The following is a 19,245-nucleotide window of genomic DNA, read 5'->3' as shown; positions in this document are numbered from 1 at the left end:
TCTCACAGCACAGAAAGTACCAGCATGTGCTGGTTCAGTCTATGGCCTCCTATTGAGAGCTGTACTGACCCCTGGTCTCATCCAAAAAGTGGTACAATGGAGCAGATTTGAAAATAAAACCAATTTTGTATTATTATTCACAGTTGCTCCTCTTGATCCAGACAAGTAAATTACACACTCCCACTTGTACCCAGTCAGATGCAGATTCAAGCTGAAGAATGCTGAGACAATTACTCCCTCCAATGCTGAGACATTACTCCCTCCACCAGGTACTTGCAATAAGGACTTATCAGATGCAGCAAGAGGAAATGCCTTGTTTCTCTGCCTCACTATGACAGGTGACAGCTTCTCCCATTAGCTGATGCCTTGTAGCACAAAGCACATCTGTGCCTCAAGGCTAGACTCCAGTGGTAACAAGACTTGCTGTGGTTCCTAACTGCTGTAAGACTGTTAATAGAGAAGCTTCCTTCTTGTTTCTTCTGCCAACAGATGGCTAAAAGACTCCTTCCTCCCACTTTATGCTACATAAGGAATACCTGCTCCACTGGGACAGAACGGAGGTCTATCTGAATTTAATAGCCAGCCTAATGGGGTAACAGACAACTTGCTGGAGACACTTGATTTGTTGAGTCTGATGATGCCAGTTGTGTTCAGTATCACAACAGGTGCAGCAGTATTGGGACAGTGCTGTGGACAGATGCTGCATATCCCCAAACGGAGGCAGCCTCAGCAGAGAGGAGACCCAGGAGTACACAGACACACTCATGTTCTTCTCCCTGATGATGCCAAGAGAGAACTGAAGGTGGGCACTCTGCTTCTTTGTATGGCTGAACACAAATCCTTATTCTATAACTTTATTTTAACTCCCACTGTATAACCAGAATGCTCATGCCTCCCATTTCAGTCTCATTTTAGATGATATTACTGAGCCAGCAGACTAGCTGGAATGTGGAACTATATCTTCTACTTACCCCATCCTACATCCATCTCCCAGGGTCTTCGCTCAAGAAAGCCTGAATTTAATACAATCCTAACAGTCTCAGAGAGGGATCCTCTTTCTTTGCAAGCAGCCCAGTACAGCCTCTGTTTCCAATCCTGTCCTCCTTTTTCTGAGAAGAATGGTCAGTCTACACCAAAGTACTGTAGACCCAAGTACTCTTGGAAAATTGTTTGGACCTGATCACTTTTCACTGCTGCCATGCAGGCTATACTAGCCCCTGAACCCCTCAGGGATATCTCCAACTATCACATCCACGTGTTCACCCTGGTGGCTGTCCTCACAGTCTGGAACCTGTCACCTGTCCCATTTTACACTTCAAAGACAAAAATCTCTTCACCTGCTAATGCTCAGATGTGGCAATGCTATGAAACCAGTCACTGCTGCAAAGCTGTATGTTTCCTGCTGCCAGGGAGACTGCATTGCAAAGATGTGTCACTGTCCCCTTCTCCCACACCCAACCCCCGGGTGTTGCCACGTCCCTTCCCACTGCCAGGCAGGCGGTTGGTTGATAGTTCCTGAGGTTTTTGGAGAAATTCCTTCAGTAGGCACATGACGGTTCTTCCACTGGAGCTATTGGGCTCAGCGGCTTCAAGGTGCTGAGGGAACGGAAGGCAAAGGTGGATGGATCATACACAAAGTGAGGTGGCGGGCGGCCTCCGTTGATGCTCTGCGGGGGAACACAAAGAGTGATGAAGTCAGTACTCACATACGTTGCAAGCAGTGAGCTTCTTGCCTCAAACTCTTTCTCACTCCCTCTGTGGTACGATCACACCTCCTTGTATGAGTGGTCATACTTGTACTTGCAACAAAGAGCACCTGCCCAGGCTAGTTTCCTTGCTCCTACTCCTCCTGTGTAGAGTATGCCACCCCTCTCAAGACTGAAGTCTCTGAAATCTAAATCACCAGCATTCATCGTGCCTGTAGCCACTCAGGTATGCAGAACAAGGTGAGAATAATCAGGAGTACATTTTTCAGAGTCCCATCACCATTGCTGGCAGAAGGCAATATATAGATGAGTAAAATTCAGATTCACTTGTCCTTAAAGCAGGGACCTACTATGCTTTTAAAGCAGGCAGATAAACCAGGTCACTTCTGAAGACTCATTTCTCAGCCCTGTTTTTCAACAGCTCTCCTGTAAGAAATTACAAATCACTGTTTCTCAAACTATGAAGTCCTAGACACACAGAAACTCTCCAGAGCTTTGGTTCCAGACTTTACAGTTTAGGCTTTCATCATTGTTTTTCCTCCCATCCCATTTACCACGTTTCTTCTTACCCGTTGTTTTTGTCTTCTCTTCCTCTCTAATTTATTTGACTTGATTCTTAAATTATCTCACTTCTAATCCACCTGCAGCCTCTCTACTCTTTCCACATTGTAATAGACAAACACGATATTTGTTCCTGAAATCACTTCACACCCAGAAGTATTTCATTAATATTTCCGGTAATCTCCATGCTGGCAGGGCTTCTGTGAGCAAGTTTGATATTCAGAAGCTCCAGAGCTTCTTCAGAATCCTGGGGAAACTAGATGAAGTGCCAGTGCTCAGCATTTTCGGAAATCAGGCCTTCCAGGCCTTAAGTCTAGACTAGGAGGTGACACCTAAGCCAGCTCTGTCTCACACTGGAGTGGCTGTCCAGGCCTCTTATGAGGGCATTTCCCTGAATGAAGATTGTTTATAAGAAGAGGCAAAATTAAATGAAGACAGATTCCCAGAACAGTCCTGTCTGTAAGGTGGGTACACACATGTAGGACCTGGAGGAGGTGATATTACCTGTAGAGCACTGGAACTGCCTGACCCATGGTTTAATTTACACATTTCCAGAACAAATTGATGAGGAATGGCTGGGAGATGCTTGGTGATAATAATAATAATAATAATAATCCCACCTGAAGTCATTCAAGCTTAGGTTGAATGTTGACCTCTAAAGATAGTTCTTCCCTCTTCCCCTGCTGGTGTTCAGAGTATGGTCAAAGCAGATTTAGAGTGAGGATCCAGTGTGATATAATAGAAATGCTGCTCCTCACTAGGTCACCCTGGATCCACGAATCCCAGAGGAACAATGATGCTAAATAGACAATTCAGTTCTAGCACATAGGAAGTGTTTTCTATTCATATCTCAGGAACTTTGTTTTAGTGAGCAGAAGCACCAGTGCACTTCAAGCACTTCAAACACAGGTCTTTCTGACAGCAGCAACCACATATGAGATGGCACATGCATCTCTTCCCAGAAAGCTGCCCAAGTGGCCAGGGTCACCCAAAGAGTCACACCAAATTAGACAGCTCTGAAAGCTTCCAAGCCAGGCCTCACATGCAGCAGTCATGGCAGCAGGATGTGGAAGCATCTACCTCCCAGATCCTGGTCACAACTCAGCGCCATGGAGCAGCCTTCATATCACAAATGGCCTCTCTAAAAGCCAGCACAGGCAGTGCGTTTCTGCCTGTGGATCCCTCCTCTGCAAATTAAGATAGGCACTTGAGAACGGAAAATGCCAACATGGTGCTTGGCATCAGCTGCGACTAGAGTTCCAGACAGCAAATCATGCCCTGCTTCATCCCTCTGACACCGTGGCCAGCAACATAAGAAACAAGAGAGGCAGATTTAAGGGCCTTTACTCAATAGCCACCTGCTGTGGGGTTATATATGGTGTGTGCTCTGGCAAGCCTCACAGACTGAGGGTAACATAGCAACCCCTATTCAAATCTAAGGGGCAGAATAAATCAGCACATTTGTCCTTCTCCAGAGCAGAGAAGGTCCCTGCCAGTGCCAAGAGGGAACAGGAACAAAGAACCTGGCAGTCCCCTCCATTTTGAGATGCCAGACAGGATTAGGCAAGGCAGCTGAATCAGTTCATTTCTGGCAAACAGCAGATGGAATAGAGGCTGGGGAAGAATGGGTCCAGAGGACAGATGAAAATCATCCACAAAACTCACCAGGCTTCGGATAAGAAGGTGCCATGAGGCTGCTCTCTAGGCCATCTGGGGCCAAGACACAGAAGCAGAGCACCCTCTCAGAGCACCACAAGGGAGATGGGCACAGAGCAAGTGTGGAGGCAAAGTACAAGGACACAAGAAGACAGCAAGATGCAGAGATTCACAGGCAGTTGGGTGGTTGCAAGTAAGTTCACACTGCACCTCATTGTGATGCCTCTCAAGCAGCAACATGATGGTGGCTTTTGACAGCACAACACCACAACTGCAGGCCAGGGCAGGGCAGGAAAGACTTCGTGTCTAATTGCAGGTGTAGGAGAGGCAGTAATGCAATTACCTCCATAAGAAGACTGTTCCACAATTGTTTATAACTTTGAGCAGCATGGAGCTCTCTTTCACCTGTATGGCTGATAACAGAGCAGCAGCTCTGCTAGGGACCTTGATGGAAAGAAGAATGAGCACCAGCACCAAATTGGCCCGCTCTTCACAGAAGTTTGTGTTTCCTCTGGAGTTTGTATCCTGCTATGGGGATGACTGGCCCTGATATGACTTAGTCCTCGACACCATTTGGGATCTCAGCATGTGGTGGTCTAGCTTTGATGAGCAATGCAAGGCAAAACTCCCTAGATCTGCTCTCAGAACAAGGAATAGGACTGGCTGCCAGAGAGGGAAACACGTTCCTCCTATCCTGCTGCTTGATCCAACTGTCTCCCTGGAAACCCCTTCTCCTCATATACCCAGCACCAGCCTGTGATGCCAGGGATGTCACTCTGACTAAGGCAGGCTGTTTGGAATTCTCCAGCTACAGCAGACCCTGGGGAGCTTGCCACAAACCTTCCTGACAGCCCTCGCTGAGCAACCCCAGGCCGACTGCCTCAGCAGCTCCTCAGCGTACAAACACTCCGCATTTGACATTAAAGCCCAGTGTGATCACCCTAGTGGTATTCAGGCAGCTGGATAACTTGCATAAAATGGAGCCTAATATGGGCCCTGTGCTAAAAGGGGATCATTAACCAGAGCCCTCAATTTGTTAAGCAACGTATTTACACAGCTGGAAAACAGCCCGAGAAGTAAACCACTGCTGGCAAGAGGGCACACATGCTGGGTTGTATGTTCTGTCACACACACTTGTGCCCACTTGCATACAGTTTGTGCACACACTTACCTGCTCTCACACACCTCATATTTCCTCCCCCCTGTACATATACATTTTCTCAGTCACTTGTCCACGCTTCTCTCTGCATGAACCAACTTCTGAACTACAGAAGGAGCTTTCCCCACCCATATGGGCTTCATCCACTCACACCTCAACTCACGTTCAAGCAGGACATTGGATGGGGCTGAGCTCCCTCAGCATCCCAAGGACAGCTCAGAGGAACATAGTTCTTCACTAGTCTTATAGAACTGTCAGGAGCACAAGTTAGTTTCAGTACCTACAAGCATTTGTACACCCAATTCAAGTTAGATTACCCCAAGGGAGCTAACTTGTGTGTTACCCACGTTTCAGGCAACTGAGCATGTACAGCCTTGGTCAGATGAGTTCATCCTCATGCACAGACACGTGCACATTCTCTCCTTCATACACACTTCCCACTTACAAACCTGTACTGTAGTCAGTATTATTACCAATAAATACAGGTGGTAAATAAGCAACTAGGCTTGAAACACATTAACAAAAAGTACTCCTCAAGATGGTATGAACTGTGACTGGATGCAGTAATATCAGCAACTCCCAGAAAGTAGAAATGGACAACTGCTCTATAAATGCATCTACAACATAACTGTATGTTTTGGCAAGAAAAAAGTAAACAGAAGAGCCCAACACGTAAAAGGTAAATCTACTAATACAAAACACCACATTGCTCCCAGAAACACCCCCCTTGCCACAATGAAGTCTAGAAAAATATTTAAGGTGCATATAGTGAAATATACTAATTTTGGACTGAAAACTCCATGGAGATGTGGTTTTCTTATTTAGACAAAGGAGAAGCAAGCACAGCCACAAGTACACTTTCAGATGTGGAAATAACAATCACAAAAGGAAAAGAAAAATGAAGTTATCTAACACAACAATGGCCTAGAAGAGAGCAGTGGAGCTAAGGATGATACAAAACTACGATCTCCGTAGTACTCTTCGGTTCTCTTTCGTAAGAGCTCTAGCATCCTGGCAGCATCCAAAAATCAGACCAGTTTGTGCACCCTGCCAACCCGTTCCCTACTCAGGGCCAAGAGACCACAGGAGTCCCTTCTCTCCTGCCCTTGGACCCCCAGTAGCTGGGAAATGCTGCTGAACTTCATTGAAAGAATTACGCCTTCCAGTGGTGGACATCTCTCAGTGGTGAGTGAATGATCCCTTTACAGTCTGGAGACTGACTTATTGTAAGTCCTTTGGGGTGAAAGGTACCATGTAATTGCAAGTTGTAAAGGCGCATCCGATTCCCACCACCACCCTGTGTGGAAAGGAATAAATCCCCAGGAGAGTCTTGGCAAAGACAGACGCCTGCCCATGATGCTGCCGGTTTGTGAGACATCTGCCTTGCCCAGGGTGAGCAGAGCCAGAGGTAGTGTGCCCACATTCAGGCAGTGCACAGAGAGAGCAGAGGCTGGATGACTATGCAGTGCAGCATGGACAGTGCTTTTAATTCCATTTTGCCCTCCTTCCTTTCACCTATGCCAAGTTGTTAGAAAAGAAACTGGTGACACTTCAGCCTTGACGTGGGAAACAATCATGATGTGAGCAAGAAGGGGGGACCCTGGGCCTGCTTCTAGTCACAGCTCTCATCTTGGACGTGGTCCTGACTAAGCAACTTCCCATCATCTATGCCTCAGCTTCTCCTGTGTAAAACAGGAGCATAATGTGTTAACCACAGTCAGGCAGCCAGGATGAATTAACATCTATGTGTTGTAATCTTCAAATGGGAAGTAATTTCCTTTCAATTACAGTCTTGCTTTAGGCAGTTTTCAAGACATCGTCATTGACAAGCAGGACCAGCTTCTCCAGTGGAGCAGCTATTCACATCTAACTGCTTCTTCATAAGCCCCTGACAATTTATTTAGGTCACAAGCTAGGCGCAGACCAAAAAATAACCTTTCAAAGGCAAACTCCTTCCCATCTGTCTCCTCACTACCTCCAGGTTCATATACAGTTTGATTTCAGGGGATAGCCAGAAGATAGACCATAACGTAATATCAATTTAGAACCGCTCTTCTCTCTTCTCTTTCAAGAAAAATAATGATCCACTCCTAATGCTGTTCTAATGAGGAAGAGCAAAACTTTGCAATCAGTGCTGTTTTTTTTCTTTTCTCCATTACCTTTCCTTAAAAACTGAGAGGAAGGGAAGGCCTGTCCTTCTCCACCAACATAAGGCTGCCTAACACCTACTTCCTTCTGTGCATTACAAAGACCAGTTCAATCGTTTACAAACACAATGCTGTTTCTCTTAGAAAGGAAAAAAAAATCACCACCAGCAAAAAAACAATTATCAAACATTTGCAGAAGTGTGTGCAGAATTGTCAGATGGCAACTACCAGACTTAGAGAGGTGCCACCAGATAGGCAACATAGAACTTCTTGTAAGGCACTTCAAAGGGCCAGGCAAGCACTGGTTATTTGCTCAAGAGCAGAAATAGGCCAGCTCCAGTTCCAGGTCCTCACTGGCACCAGTGTAACAAGTCTTCCTTCTCACCCCCATACATCTTTGAGATGTGTAACTGAGAAAGCTGACTACAAACTTTGATTTTGCTTGCCTTACACTCTGGAGGGTGCACAATGAAAAGGCACAGATGGGTCACTTGGAGGGGCAGATTTTCAACGCTCACTGGCTAATTTGGGAAACTCATCATCCTAAGGTGTCAGTGAAGATTATGTTCTGAAAGCTACACAAATCTCTCAGGAACAAAGGAAATGTGGATTCATTCAACTTAACTGCAAGATGTGTTTTATCACCACCCTCTTTCCCAACAAAGAATGGCCTGTGCTTTCCTGTACACACCTGCAGCAGTTCCTGCACAACACCCATAGTCCACATATTCCAGAGTACAAAGGAGAAGGCACAAGAACACTCTCATCTACACATAAGTAGAACCTCTCTCTCCTCCCCAGCTTCCTCTCTTCAGCCTTCTCTGCATGGTAAGAACATCCTACCTACCTCAAGTGACTGCAGCCTGCTGCCTTCACAATCCCTTCAGGCCAGGAGCCCCAGGTAGGGTTCCTCCTTCAAGGCCTGTATGTGATGCACACTTGGGCATGTGTGGCTTCCAGTTTGCGTGAGGTCAGGGTAAGACTCTTCCCTCCAGCCAGGCAGGCTGGCACAGAGCAGCACACCGCTTTCAACTTAAAGGGAACCCAAATTAAAACTGCTAAGTGAGAATTAATTATCCTGGCATGAGCAGGCTGCAAACACATGCTGACGCAGTGCTCTTGCCTCTAGTCAAACCGCTCCAGCTGCGGAAGCCAAGCGCAGGAAGTGGGTGTATTATGGGAGGTATGTGTGAGAAAAGAAGATTATGGCACTGGGGACTGGCAGAAGGATTGGGTGCCAAGTTCCCACAGCCACGTAAACAAAGGGGAGCAGGGAGCAACAGGGGTGGGCGTGGATGCAGTGGTAAAAGACGTGCTTGATCTACCATCTTAGACTTGAAAGTCCATCAGAGTAAGATAGTGGAAGAGTGGATGACCCTCCAGCTGTCTTCTACCCTTCTCTCTCTGCACCAACATAGATGTATAACCAAAAAGCTACCAAATCCATTTCTCAGTGACATGTGATTTGCCACCCTGCAAGGCCCTTCTTAGCCACGCATCCCAGCTCCTGAACCACAGCCACTACCTCCGTTCTATGACTCCTCACCCTTGCTCCTAAACCGGACTCACAACCCAAGCCATACTGCAAACACAAGGGCAAAACTGAAAATAGGATCACAGAACCCTGATTCACCAACTACTCACTCCTTTTCCAGTGCTGTATGGATTATGAAACTCTCAATTACTCCTGAGCATCTATTCTGCAAGCACTTACATGGCTTACTGGGTGCAGGGGCATACATGGCATGGATTTATGAAAAGCAAGAAGCAATGAAAATTCTTCTATTTAATGGAGCAGAGTAAAGAGACAAATCCCTCCTCGAGATGCTATGGAAAGTCTGAAGGCTAGTTAGCCTTTGCCATAAAATCCAATAAAGGCAGTGCTAAATAAAACAATGTCTGGAGCCAGATATTTGGGATAGTTTTTAAACAGAGGCATTCCCACCTCAGCTAGACTATATCCCTCCCCATGCTGCCTTCTGTCAGAACTTACTGAGATCAAGGCCTTACGTTCTCCAGGACCAGCCATCAATACACAAATCTTCAGCAGGTAGTTCACTGGCTTGGCTGACAGAAACATGGAGGGAGCTGGTTTCCCCAGAAGGCCAGTAGATATTCATGCCTTCACTTCACAGAGGACCTTCTCCATTTTGTTCAGCAGAGAGTTGCCCATTATCTGGAGACAAATGCCTGTCTAGGACTCTGCCTAGCAAGTAATTCAAGGATGTGAGCAAGGTGAGCCTCTCTTGCTGCTCCTAAAGAGCAAGATTTGGTTTAGGCATTCAGACACATACTAAACACAACCAGGAGTGACAGACAAACTGTCAGCAAGCCGCCTGAGATATCAGAGCTGTTTAGACTGCGTGGTATGGTATGAATAAGAATGCAGCTCAAGGAATGCGGTCTGTAGATCAAAGCCTATTTTCTGGTTTCTCAGTTTAACTCTGAAATTGCAATCATGATATTTTTCTTCTGCTTATTATTTAGCAATGCTCGCAAAGTGCCTTGGGAATCTACAGTGGAAGGAATAACATATTGTACGTATGTACATACACAAAGAATCTTCTGACTTGTGAAATCTTTACTGTTTACCATGCAGCGAGAAACAGGCTTGCACCTAATCTTGCTCTGTCAACTTGCATGCCTCATATTTATGAATATCTCAGGCCTCTGCCAAGACAGCTCAGCTCTAAGCTGAGAAGGTCCTCTGTTTTGGAAGGATATTCAGCATGTTTCTGCATTGGTCTTCTAGGCTACAAACATGAGAGATAAGAGTCAGGGAAGTCATTCCTGGGATCTGGCCACTGTTCAAGCAGGGGATGTTCTGAAGAACTGATAAGATCAATGCAAGAGTACAAGCGGTTTATGTTCCAATTTAAAATTCTTATTTTATTTTGTACATAGCAGAAAACACCTATCTGATCAGGCAAATTATCAGATTGGCCTTGAAATCCTTAATCTCTGCCTGTCCCAACAAGAGTTCTCAAGATAGCCAGGGGCTCACCAGTTGTGTCTTCTACCCACCTCCCGCACCTGAGATAAGCCCAGCTGCTGCCCCTGAGCTAAGCTCCATCCGTCTCTTTCAGAGACTATCTGCAGGAGTTCATGATGGAAAAACAAGGTACATGACTGAAGTGGAAGCCTTGCCCCAAGAGGGTCTGGACAACAGAAGACTTGTGATACTATAGATAGATTCTGGAAGATGCATCTCTGCATTCTGCAGAGCTAGCTGCATCTGATCAAGTAAGGTCAAGGGCTGAGGAAATTAAGTTCCAAAACACATGCTCGTACAATCATCCTCCTTCCAAAACCAAGGACATGCCTCCACGTAACACTCAACCATACTCTTCTTGTTAAAATACACATGCATACGTGAGCTCCTCTCACTCATACCTAACACCTTGCTTCCACTTACAGACAAGACACTGGCTGACACACTGAGATATGAGCAATCAAATCTGCATACAGACGCCTGCTTCACTGTGCAACACCTCTGTGTGCCCATGTCTACCCCTCACTTTGCACTGAAGCATTCTATGTTACACATGCATCCATACAAATCCATATTTCATACACTCACTGTCACCTCCAATTTATCCCCACTTGCCTCCCATAGGGCCTGATTCTCCTGTTCCATTATCCCTTACTTAGGGCGGATGGGCAGAGGGAGAGAAGAGAAATTGAATTAGTATTTTCTCCTTACTACAGGCCCTGACCTCTCACAGCAGTTATTATCCAAAACATTTCACATGTGACTAAGCTGCTGCTGCTGTCTTGGGCTTGTCATACTTCTATTTCATCACCTCACTTAAGAAGAGCTGCTTAGACAGTGGAAAGGCTGTAGCCTAACACCACTGGAAACCGAGGTACAAGAAATAAGGAAAAGGTGTCATCTTAGCATTCGAACAGCATGCAGAAAAGCAGAAGCCAACCGGGGACACTGGCTCCAGAAAGGCTCCCAAGGAGTACAAACATTTAAAAGGAATGAAAATACTCTGGTACCAGATAGCAAAGACAGTGTCTCTCTATCTAACCCTCCTCAGCGAGGCTCTTCCAGAAGAAGAAGGAGGAACAGCATACATGGGATGATGCATGAGAGTACATCACTTTGTGTCCTGACGTATCAGCAAAGCCCTGAGACATCAAGATAATAAAAATATCAGCCAGGAAGAACACATTTTTAAGAGCACGTTATCTTACAACCACATGAGACACTGTCTTCAGCAAAAATAGCATGAAAATGTTTCACTGATATCACAGTGCTAAGCATGCCTACTATCTAGTTGGTCATTTGTCCCTGCAGTGTGAGGGTTACGGTGACAATAAGATACGCAGAAAGCAGCAGAATATAGCAAAAAAAAACCAAAAAAACAAAAGAACAAAACCAGCAAACAGATCTCTGATTCAAATCTCTTCAAAAAAAAACAAATAAATAAAAACAAAAAATAAAAATGAGGCAGCACTGCTTCTCTGCTGGCCTGTTCCTCAGATCAGTTCATTCACTGCATCTCCATCCACTTCTACTCTGTCTGGATGTGGTTATCCTGCCTAAGATCACTGCAACTCTTCAACTGTACTGAAACAGGAGCACTGTACACCAGGACTTCCCAGGGTTACAGCAACACAAGTTCACGTGATGACATTTCCTGTTCAGACATGCAGACAGTTGTCAGATTCCTCCTGTAATAACTCAACAACCCATTTGTGAGATCTCCCTCAATTTCTTCAACCCCACTACAATAGCAGAGTCACGACACTAAACCTCTGTTAGCAATCAGAGCAATAGAGAACCAGGCTTATAACCTGGCCTTCTGCTATCACCCCTTGCAAAAAGCTGTATTTAGTAGGGCCTCAGAAGAGCCCTCCCAAGGGCACTAAAGTCTCTGGTGTGCCTTAAGTTACCGAGTGCGAGGGAAAAAGCCAAAAATCACAGAATGAGGCTGGCAGATGCCTGTGGAATAGGCATCTAGTTCAAAGCCCACATTCTGAGAGTAGTTAGTTACGACATGCTACCCAAGGCTGTGTCCAGGCATGTTTTGAGTATCTTCAAGCGACTCCACAAGCTCTCTGGGCAACCAGAATTTCCTGTGTTTTAGTTGGTGCCCATTATCTCTTGACCTTTCCCTGGGCACGGCTGAGAAGGAACTTTGTGCCAAGCATATCTCACTGGCTGGATTGAGGTTTCCCTTTGTGCGGCAAGCACAACAACATCCTTCAGAGGTATGGACCTCTCTCAGCTGCCTCCAGAGCAGAGGCACCTCAACAAGATATTTGGCTGGGGGCCTGCTGCCTCCTCCCTAAGCTGTGTACACAGAAGTGGGCGCTTGGAATTGCTTGAAAAACAGGAGCAAAAATGCTCATTTACCCAACACCTCTGCTACCGCGACAGATCAATTGGAGACTGAAGTATCATTTGCTATTGTCATGGAAACCGCACGAACAACTCAGGTAGTGACACACTGTACCAGCTCAGCAAGGCTGGCCAGAGAACATGGATGCTGTGCCATCTGTCAGAAAGGTGTGCTCTCCATTTCTGCTATTTATTTTAGCGTGAGCTGACATGAGCTCAGCAGGGAGCGGAGGGATGATTCTGTCTCTCAGATTCTACAGAGGCACATAGAAAGCTGCAATAACAAGCTCATGGTGCTAGACGAAACAGCTCTGAGGTGCCCTTGAAATCCCAGGGGCTGTAGGGCTCCTAGCAGTAGCAGTACTAAAGCTAACTGTAGTCTAGGGACACTCAGGAAAAAAAAAAAAAAAAAGAGAACAAGGAAAGTATGAGGGACAAGGCTAAAAGGAAGGTGGTAAATACATTGGAGTAAAACACAGCAGCTGCATTAGCATAGGTCAGGTACAACCTGATGCTCAGAATCAGAATGCTCAGAGGGCACAGGAGGAAACAGCTCAAGTAAAAACAATTCAGGCAGCTGCACAAGAGAATACAAAGCAGATTGGGATTAATAGTGCATCAGAAGCATCAGGTCATGGTGGAGCTGGAAGACAGGACTGAAGTGCTCTAGCTGAATGCATATGAGAGGTGAGAGAAACACCATGCAGCTGCATACAAGGCTTTAAGCCAGTCCTATTTGCTCCTCCTCTCAATAACAAAAGTCACCTACAAAGTGGTGATGGACAAGGGCACTCAACTGCATGCAAACATAGCAATTCTGGGTACACAAAGGCATCAGTCCCTGTAGGGTCCCAGTCTGCTATTCATCCCTCCTGCAAGGTATCCTTGCTGGTTATAATTACTACGTAGTAGTTTCACTGCAAAATTCTTCACTACAAGCTGGTTTTGTTCACGTATTGCAAATATGAGAAGGATCATGTGGGATTCTGTAGACTTAACCACTTGCTTTGGCTGCAATGTACAAGGGCACACACCTCCCTGCAGTGCCACACAGCACTGACTGAAAAAAAGCCAAAGTACCCACAGAGGCTGGCTAAAGAGTCAAGGGATGGTGTACTAGGGACAAAGCCTAAGAGGTGCAAACAGCATGACATGGAAGAAACCTAGACCTGCTACGTTTCTGTGCACTCAAAAATAGGAGATGCTCAGACACTGCAGTGTCATTCCATCTGTAAAGCCATCCAAGCGATCTAGACTGTCATCTGGAGATCACCCATCCCACATCCCTTACAGTTCTGCTGACATCAGTGCAGCACATAGCTACAGTCCTTGCCTGGACTATCTACCAATACCTCTCATCCACGTCAAGCATCACTGGACAACTTGGATCAACATTTCTGCTCAAGAAGGATCCAAACAACACTCTACAGGACAGCTATGCATAAGTGTATGAATTCATAGCACGAGATGTAGAGTTCCTCTCCAATGAAGCAGGAACCCATGGTCTCCAAAATGGAAAATATTGTTAGCTTCATTAGAACCCAATTTAAGTCTGCAACTACCATTTATCCTCCAACTTTGTAACTTTTGTTATTCAACTGATCAAGCCAAAGAAACCTCCAGAGATAATCTTCTTGGCACAGGTTTTCAAGGACTATCACCACATTCAGAAATATGTGGAGAGATGAAGTGCACCACAAAAGAGCAACTTACACGAATTTTAATAACTCTAGTCTTCATTCCACAATTCTTCTTCAGCAGCATCTTCTGAAAGAGAAGTAGAATCCAGGGATTAGTAGCAGAAGCATGAGGGAACAGAGAGAGAGAGGTTGTAGGAAGTCTCTCCTTATTAATGCCTAATTACCAAACAAGATGGATAGATAGATGGATGGTTTAAGTGAGATATGAAAGACAGGAATACATGAATCATCAGAAGTGGCCATCAAGGAATCAGCCTAACCTGAGATTCTAGGATAGCCTAGACAGTCCTCCAGCACTGGCCAATACGCCAGGTTTCAAAAGAAAGTAGAAGGAATGCCACAGAGAAAGAAATGAAACAACTGCTTAAAAGGAAGTCTCTTCCTAACTTCTGCCAATTAGTGGTTAGTACTCCACCCTGAAGCGGGTGAATTTGTCTTCCTTTTATGAAGAAAAAAATAGTCTTTTTAACGTATATGTGGATGCTCCCATTATTTAACAGCAAATTTCATTATGTTTACTTACTTAGAATTACAAAATGAAGCAGAAGTACCTGCCCACAGCCCTAAATCCCTTTGCTATACAATGAAGAGCCATTAAAGCTTAACATGAACCGCACGACCTAGCAAACAGGATATACCTAAAACAGTAATTACTGTGTCATTTCAGAAATAAACAGGTGAGATGCAGTTTTATGCCAGTTCTGAGGCAGCGCTTTCAAAGTTGGCAAGTGAACAAAATAATTCTTTCTCCTCAAAAACAAACAAACAAGCAAAACAAAACCCTCAAAGTGGAAAAACAAGGTTTGAAACCACTTTCTCCATTAAAAGTACTCAACTACACTGTTAGTAGTTAAAATCTTATTGATGGGGATACATCAGGCAAGAGATTCTCTGTCAACGAAGTATTTTCCTAGCTCTTGTTTTCTACCTTTCCAGTTGGAAAGCTATGTGATGTGTGGAAAAACACTTCCCTCCCACAAACACACTTTAACAAAGCAAATGAAGTGTTTCCCTAATTGTATTAATAAGACAGAAAACTTGTGGAAAAACATCCCTCCATCCTATTAACACTGACAGTAAATAGTAAGTCCTTACTGCTTCCTTTCTCCTTTTGGTTCACATCTTCCTTCTTTTTCCAGTTAAAAGAAAAAAGAAAAAAATGCAACACAGTAAAGGACTAGAAACTCGAAAAAGCTTAAAAAGAAACCACACAACAAAACACGTATATATGCAGCCCCACCTCTATGCTCCACAAACATCTTTGCAGAGCTAATCTACACACGCTCCCCTAAGCTGGAAAGGGGGCTGGAAATCCACATTTCTACACACACCAGCTACTCAGATCCAAAATCCAGCCCTCAGCACACTCACTGTGCACCTGTATGTCTGGCAAACAGACGGGCTCTGCAATGCATCTTGAAGCCTGTGCATGTGTACTTTGGTGTCTGAGGAAAGTACAAACATCCACAGAGGTGAAGGTAAGTGCTACAATGATTTCTGCAATTTTTCTTTTAATGCTTTTGCAGATAAATCCCAATCTTACTTCTGTTAGTCATCAGAGGGCTCATTTGTGGCCACACCCAATGCCTCTGCCGTTCAGTCTGACTTGGAAGCCCAGGCTGCCATGTCAGCACAGACCCAGGGTTTCTAACCAGAAAGGGCTCAACATGTCTCTGCACAAACCAGGTAAGGTAGATAACAAAAGCCACGAGCCCATTGGTGGGATAAAACGTGCAAGAGAAAGTGGAGTCAGGTAATGAAAGTGAGAATTGGAACTCATGGTGCCAATCCCCACTGTTGGAGGGAGGAACACTGTTACAGCAGGATGTATCCTGCCATACCCATTTAACTGCAAGTTGGAAAATCTGTGTGGTTGTGTAGACTCTCTGCTTCTTCAGACAGCTGTAAAGCTCAGCTTCACAGTACACTTGGGTGAATCCCCAGGGATGGCGGAGCAAGGCAGCAACACTGCATTCTGCAGTGCCTCAGAAGCACCATGGGATCCTGTGCTGAAAGGGGAAAAGCAAAATACTTTCCAGTGTAACCCAATGCCTAGGGAGGTCCCATACTCTGGTCCCCTTATGATTCCATTAGGGTGCCAAAAAACTCACTATTTCCCATCTACACATTAGCAGAGGCAGCAAAACCTTAAATATATTCACTCTGGCCTCATATTAGGACAACTAGAAAGGAACAACAGAGATAGTAATTACACCTTTTAGAAGACATGACAAAGACTGACTGAAAAGTCTGAACAAGCCGTGGGTGGATGACAACCAGCCAGACTTCACTAGGAGGAATTCAAGTGCTCAGCTATATCTGAAGTCCTACGCTTCTGGCAGCAAACAGAGGTGCTCTTTTCACTGATGCTGTCATGCCAAGTCTTAATGGTAAAAGGATCTTAACGCTATTTGCTACAGTTCAAGGATGTTGGCATTTTGTATTAAAAACAAGATGCTCTACAAAACAATTTGTGTTAGCTGTAATCTCCAGTGTGCTATTTGATAGACTCGATACTAAAATCCAAATATGATACCCCCTCATCTGCAATTTGTAAATATGGAGCACAAACCTCAGCAGAGGAAACCCTCTGGAATAGCTGAGTTTTCCTGTTACTACTTAAACTGGAAGCATGGCAAGACCACTGATGCTGTGCTCTTCCAGCTTTACAGCAAGAGTCCAAGAGAGTCAGTCAGAAGAAAAAAAAACAAAAAAAAAAGACACCAGGAGGAGGAACAGAAGGGACAGAGAACAAGCAAGCCACATGATCCTGCAGCTGAGAATGAATAAACAGAAGGCCAGTTACTGAATATTATTCTATCTAACCAAATTGCTTCCACCTCACTTGCAGCCACACACTCCCTGCACCCAGCACAGTAAAGCCATGCGTTAGAGAACGTAAGTAACACATCTTTGTAGGGCTTTCCATCACTTGGTTTTCTCTCCCCTTGCCAAACCTGAGCAGAGTTTTGGAGAAGGAAGCTGCAATGCTGTAGTGCCTAGCAACAGCTGGGGACTTTCCACAGCAGCCTCTCCTCATCCTCCCTTTGGAGCTGGCCATGAGACAAAGCAACTCATTAACTCCTATTTACATAGATACAGGCAGAGCTGAAATAACATTTATTTGCCTACATGATTTGCAGTAGCCTACAGCCAGGGGGAACAGCCCATAAAAAAGGTGACACATTCAGTTTATTAATCAGCTTAGTAACCCTGGGATTATTCCTAACTCCCAGGCCAATCTGGAAGAGCAGTTTTGTTTCCTCTCTTTTCAAGAGCTATGACAAGGAGAAGAGCAGAGATTTGCTGAAGGTCATGAAGAATATTAATAGCAGAGCTGAGAATAAACTGTAGAGTTTGGTTTCTGAGATTCTTTGTTCCACCTGCAATGAAAGAAATGGAAGAAAAAGAGGAGAGGCTCAGCCTCTCTATTTCAATTAAAAAGTCTCTCCTGCTGGTCTCAGACAGAAGCATTGGCATCAGAGCTGAAACCTACAACCTGGGAGCACTATTACTTACATGGTGGAAAGTTTGTTTTATGATCTGCCGTTGTTTCTGCTTAAACGAAGGAAATGACATGGCTAAGGAAATGTGGAAAGGTTTTTTTTTGAAGACACAAGAGTTAATGCTTCACTCTAAAAACACATTTGAATTGGAACATATTAGGGTTAAAGTCCCAGAAAACAGCAGAATCAGTTCAGGCTAAGAACCCTCCCACCCTTCCCACCTCCTGTTACACAAATGCTCTCTGCTCATAACTCAGCAACTCCCTCCCTCTTGGATCTGGATCTAAAAACGAAGCTGCAGGAATTGGAAAGTATCACTTCGAGAGTTACGTGTTTACAGAGTAACATACTGTAATGAGCCCTTGAACTGGTACGCACAGCTTTGCGGGATGTCACCACCACGTCAAAATACCACACTGACAGCAGAAATGAACCACCACGCCTGCCTCACAGAGTGCACAGCCCGCTCATTCAGCCTCATTTCAGGAAAGATCTCCAGTCAGGCAGCAGTGCCTAACTGAAGCCCTCTAACATCAGTTTGAACAGTCACAAACCTGAGCCAGACAGCGAGTGCTGCACGCACCTCACTGCTTATACAAAGCGCAGCATCACACAGATGGCTGTAAGATATATTAGCAAACAAAGCATATAGATATCGTTACTGCAAGATCCTTCTAGGAACAGTGCAATCCTCAAGAAAGGGGAATTTCTGTCACGCTACTGAGGTTCAAAATAAATATTTACTATGCTGGCTAAGAACAGTTCAAAATCAAGTATCACAGCTTAATTTTCAAATACTGGAGCTTGGTGAATTGCTGGAATCAGTGTACAGTGCGAAGTGCCAACTAGTATGTTAGTAAACACCTTTCACCTCACACCTTTTTATATTTCTGTTTTTCCGCACATTTCTGTTTTTATAATGGTTTCCTTTTTATTATCTCCACAGGACAAAACAACAGCTCTGTTGCTTACCTAATTCTATTAATTTTTTTTAATTATTATCATTCGTTATTATATTTCATTACCTGGTTGTAGCTTTAAATCTAACGGCCTGTAAGCTGTTGGATACAGCTCAAATATTATTTTTCCACACCAGTTTAATTGATTTGGTGCAAGAGTGCTTAGAAACTTTCAGTGCAAGTTAACCCGTCATTTAATTTACTTTAAATCAGCACATTTCAAATTCCATATACTGATACGCAATCACCTTGTTCCAACTTAAAGATTTTGAAGGGCTTTTTCACTTCTTTAATGAAAACGATTTCAAAGCAGTAACAAAATAAAACTGTGTTTACCAGGTTTGCTACAATTTAACTACAAATCAGGCTTCTGGAAGAACATTAATCAGAAGGAACAACAAGGCAGTCAAAGCTTGAGTGCCTATCACAGAGAATGTAAATGTAGAAACAGACAGATGATTTGCCTTTGTCTGGAAAAAAGAACTGAAACAGGAAAAATTG

General features: G+C 44.6%; 1 protein-coding gene across 2 annotated transcripts in view; it reads right to left on the bottom strand.

Annotated features, from left to right (window-relative positions):
- Window positions 1-1,538: 1,538 nt before the first annotated feature.
- Window positions 1,539-19,245, bottom strand: part of LOC306958531 (uncharacterized protein) — a gene marked incomplete at both ends in the record, with an annotated part of 49,957 nt that continues 32,250 nt past the window's right edge. Inside the window, 2 exons of one of the 2 annotated variants that reach the window (XM_079550066.1) lie at window positions 1,539-1,667; window positions 14,293-14,346. In XM_079550066.1, coding sequence (XP_079406192.1) covers window positions 1,539-1,667; window positions 14,293-14,346 — 183 coding nt within the window. The remainder of the gene's footprint in view (window positions 1,668-14,292; window positions 14,347-19,245) is intronic. The other variant, XM_079550067.1, reaches the window with a different exon arrangement.

The sequence above is a fragment of the Tetrao urogallus genome (assembly GCF_951394365.1).
Source record: "Tetrao urogallus genome assembly, chromosome: 2".
In the NCBI taxonomy this organism is placed as follows: Eukaryota; Metazoa; Chordata; class Aves; order Galliformes; family Phasianidae; genus Tetrao; species Tetrao urogallus.
The sequence above is the reverse complement of the archived record's forward strand: the minus strand, read 5'-3'. Positions and strand labels throughout refer to the sequence as shown.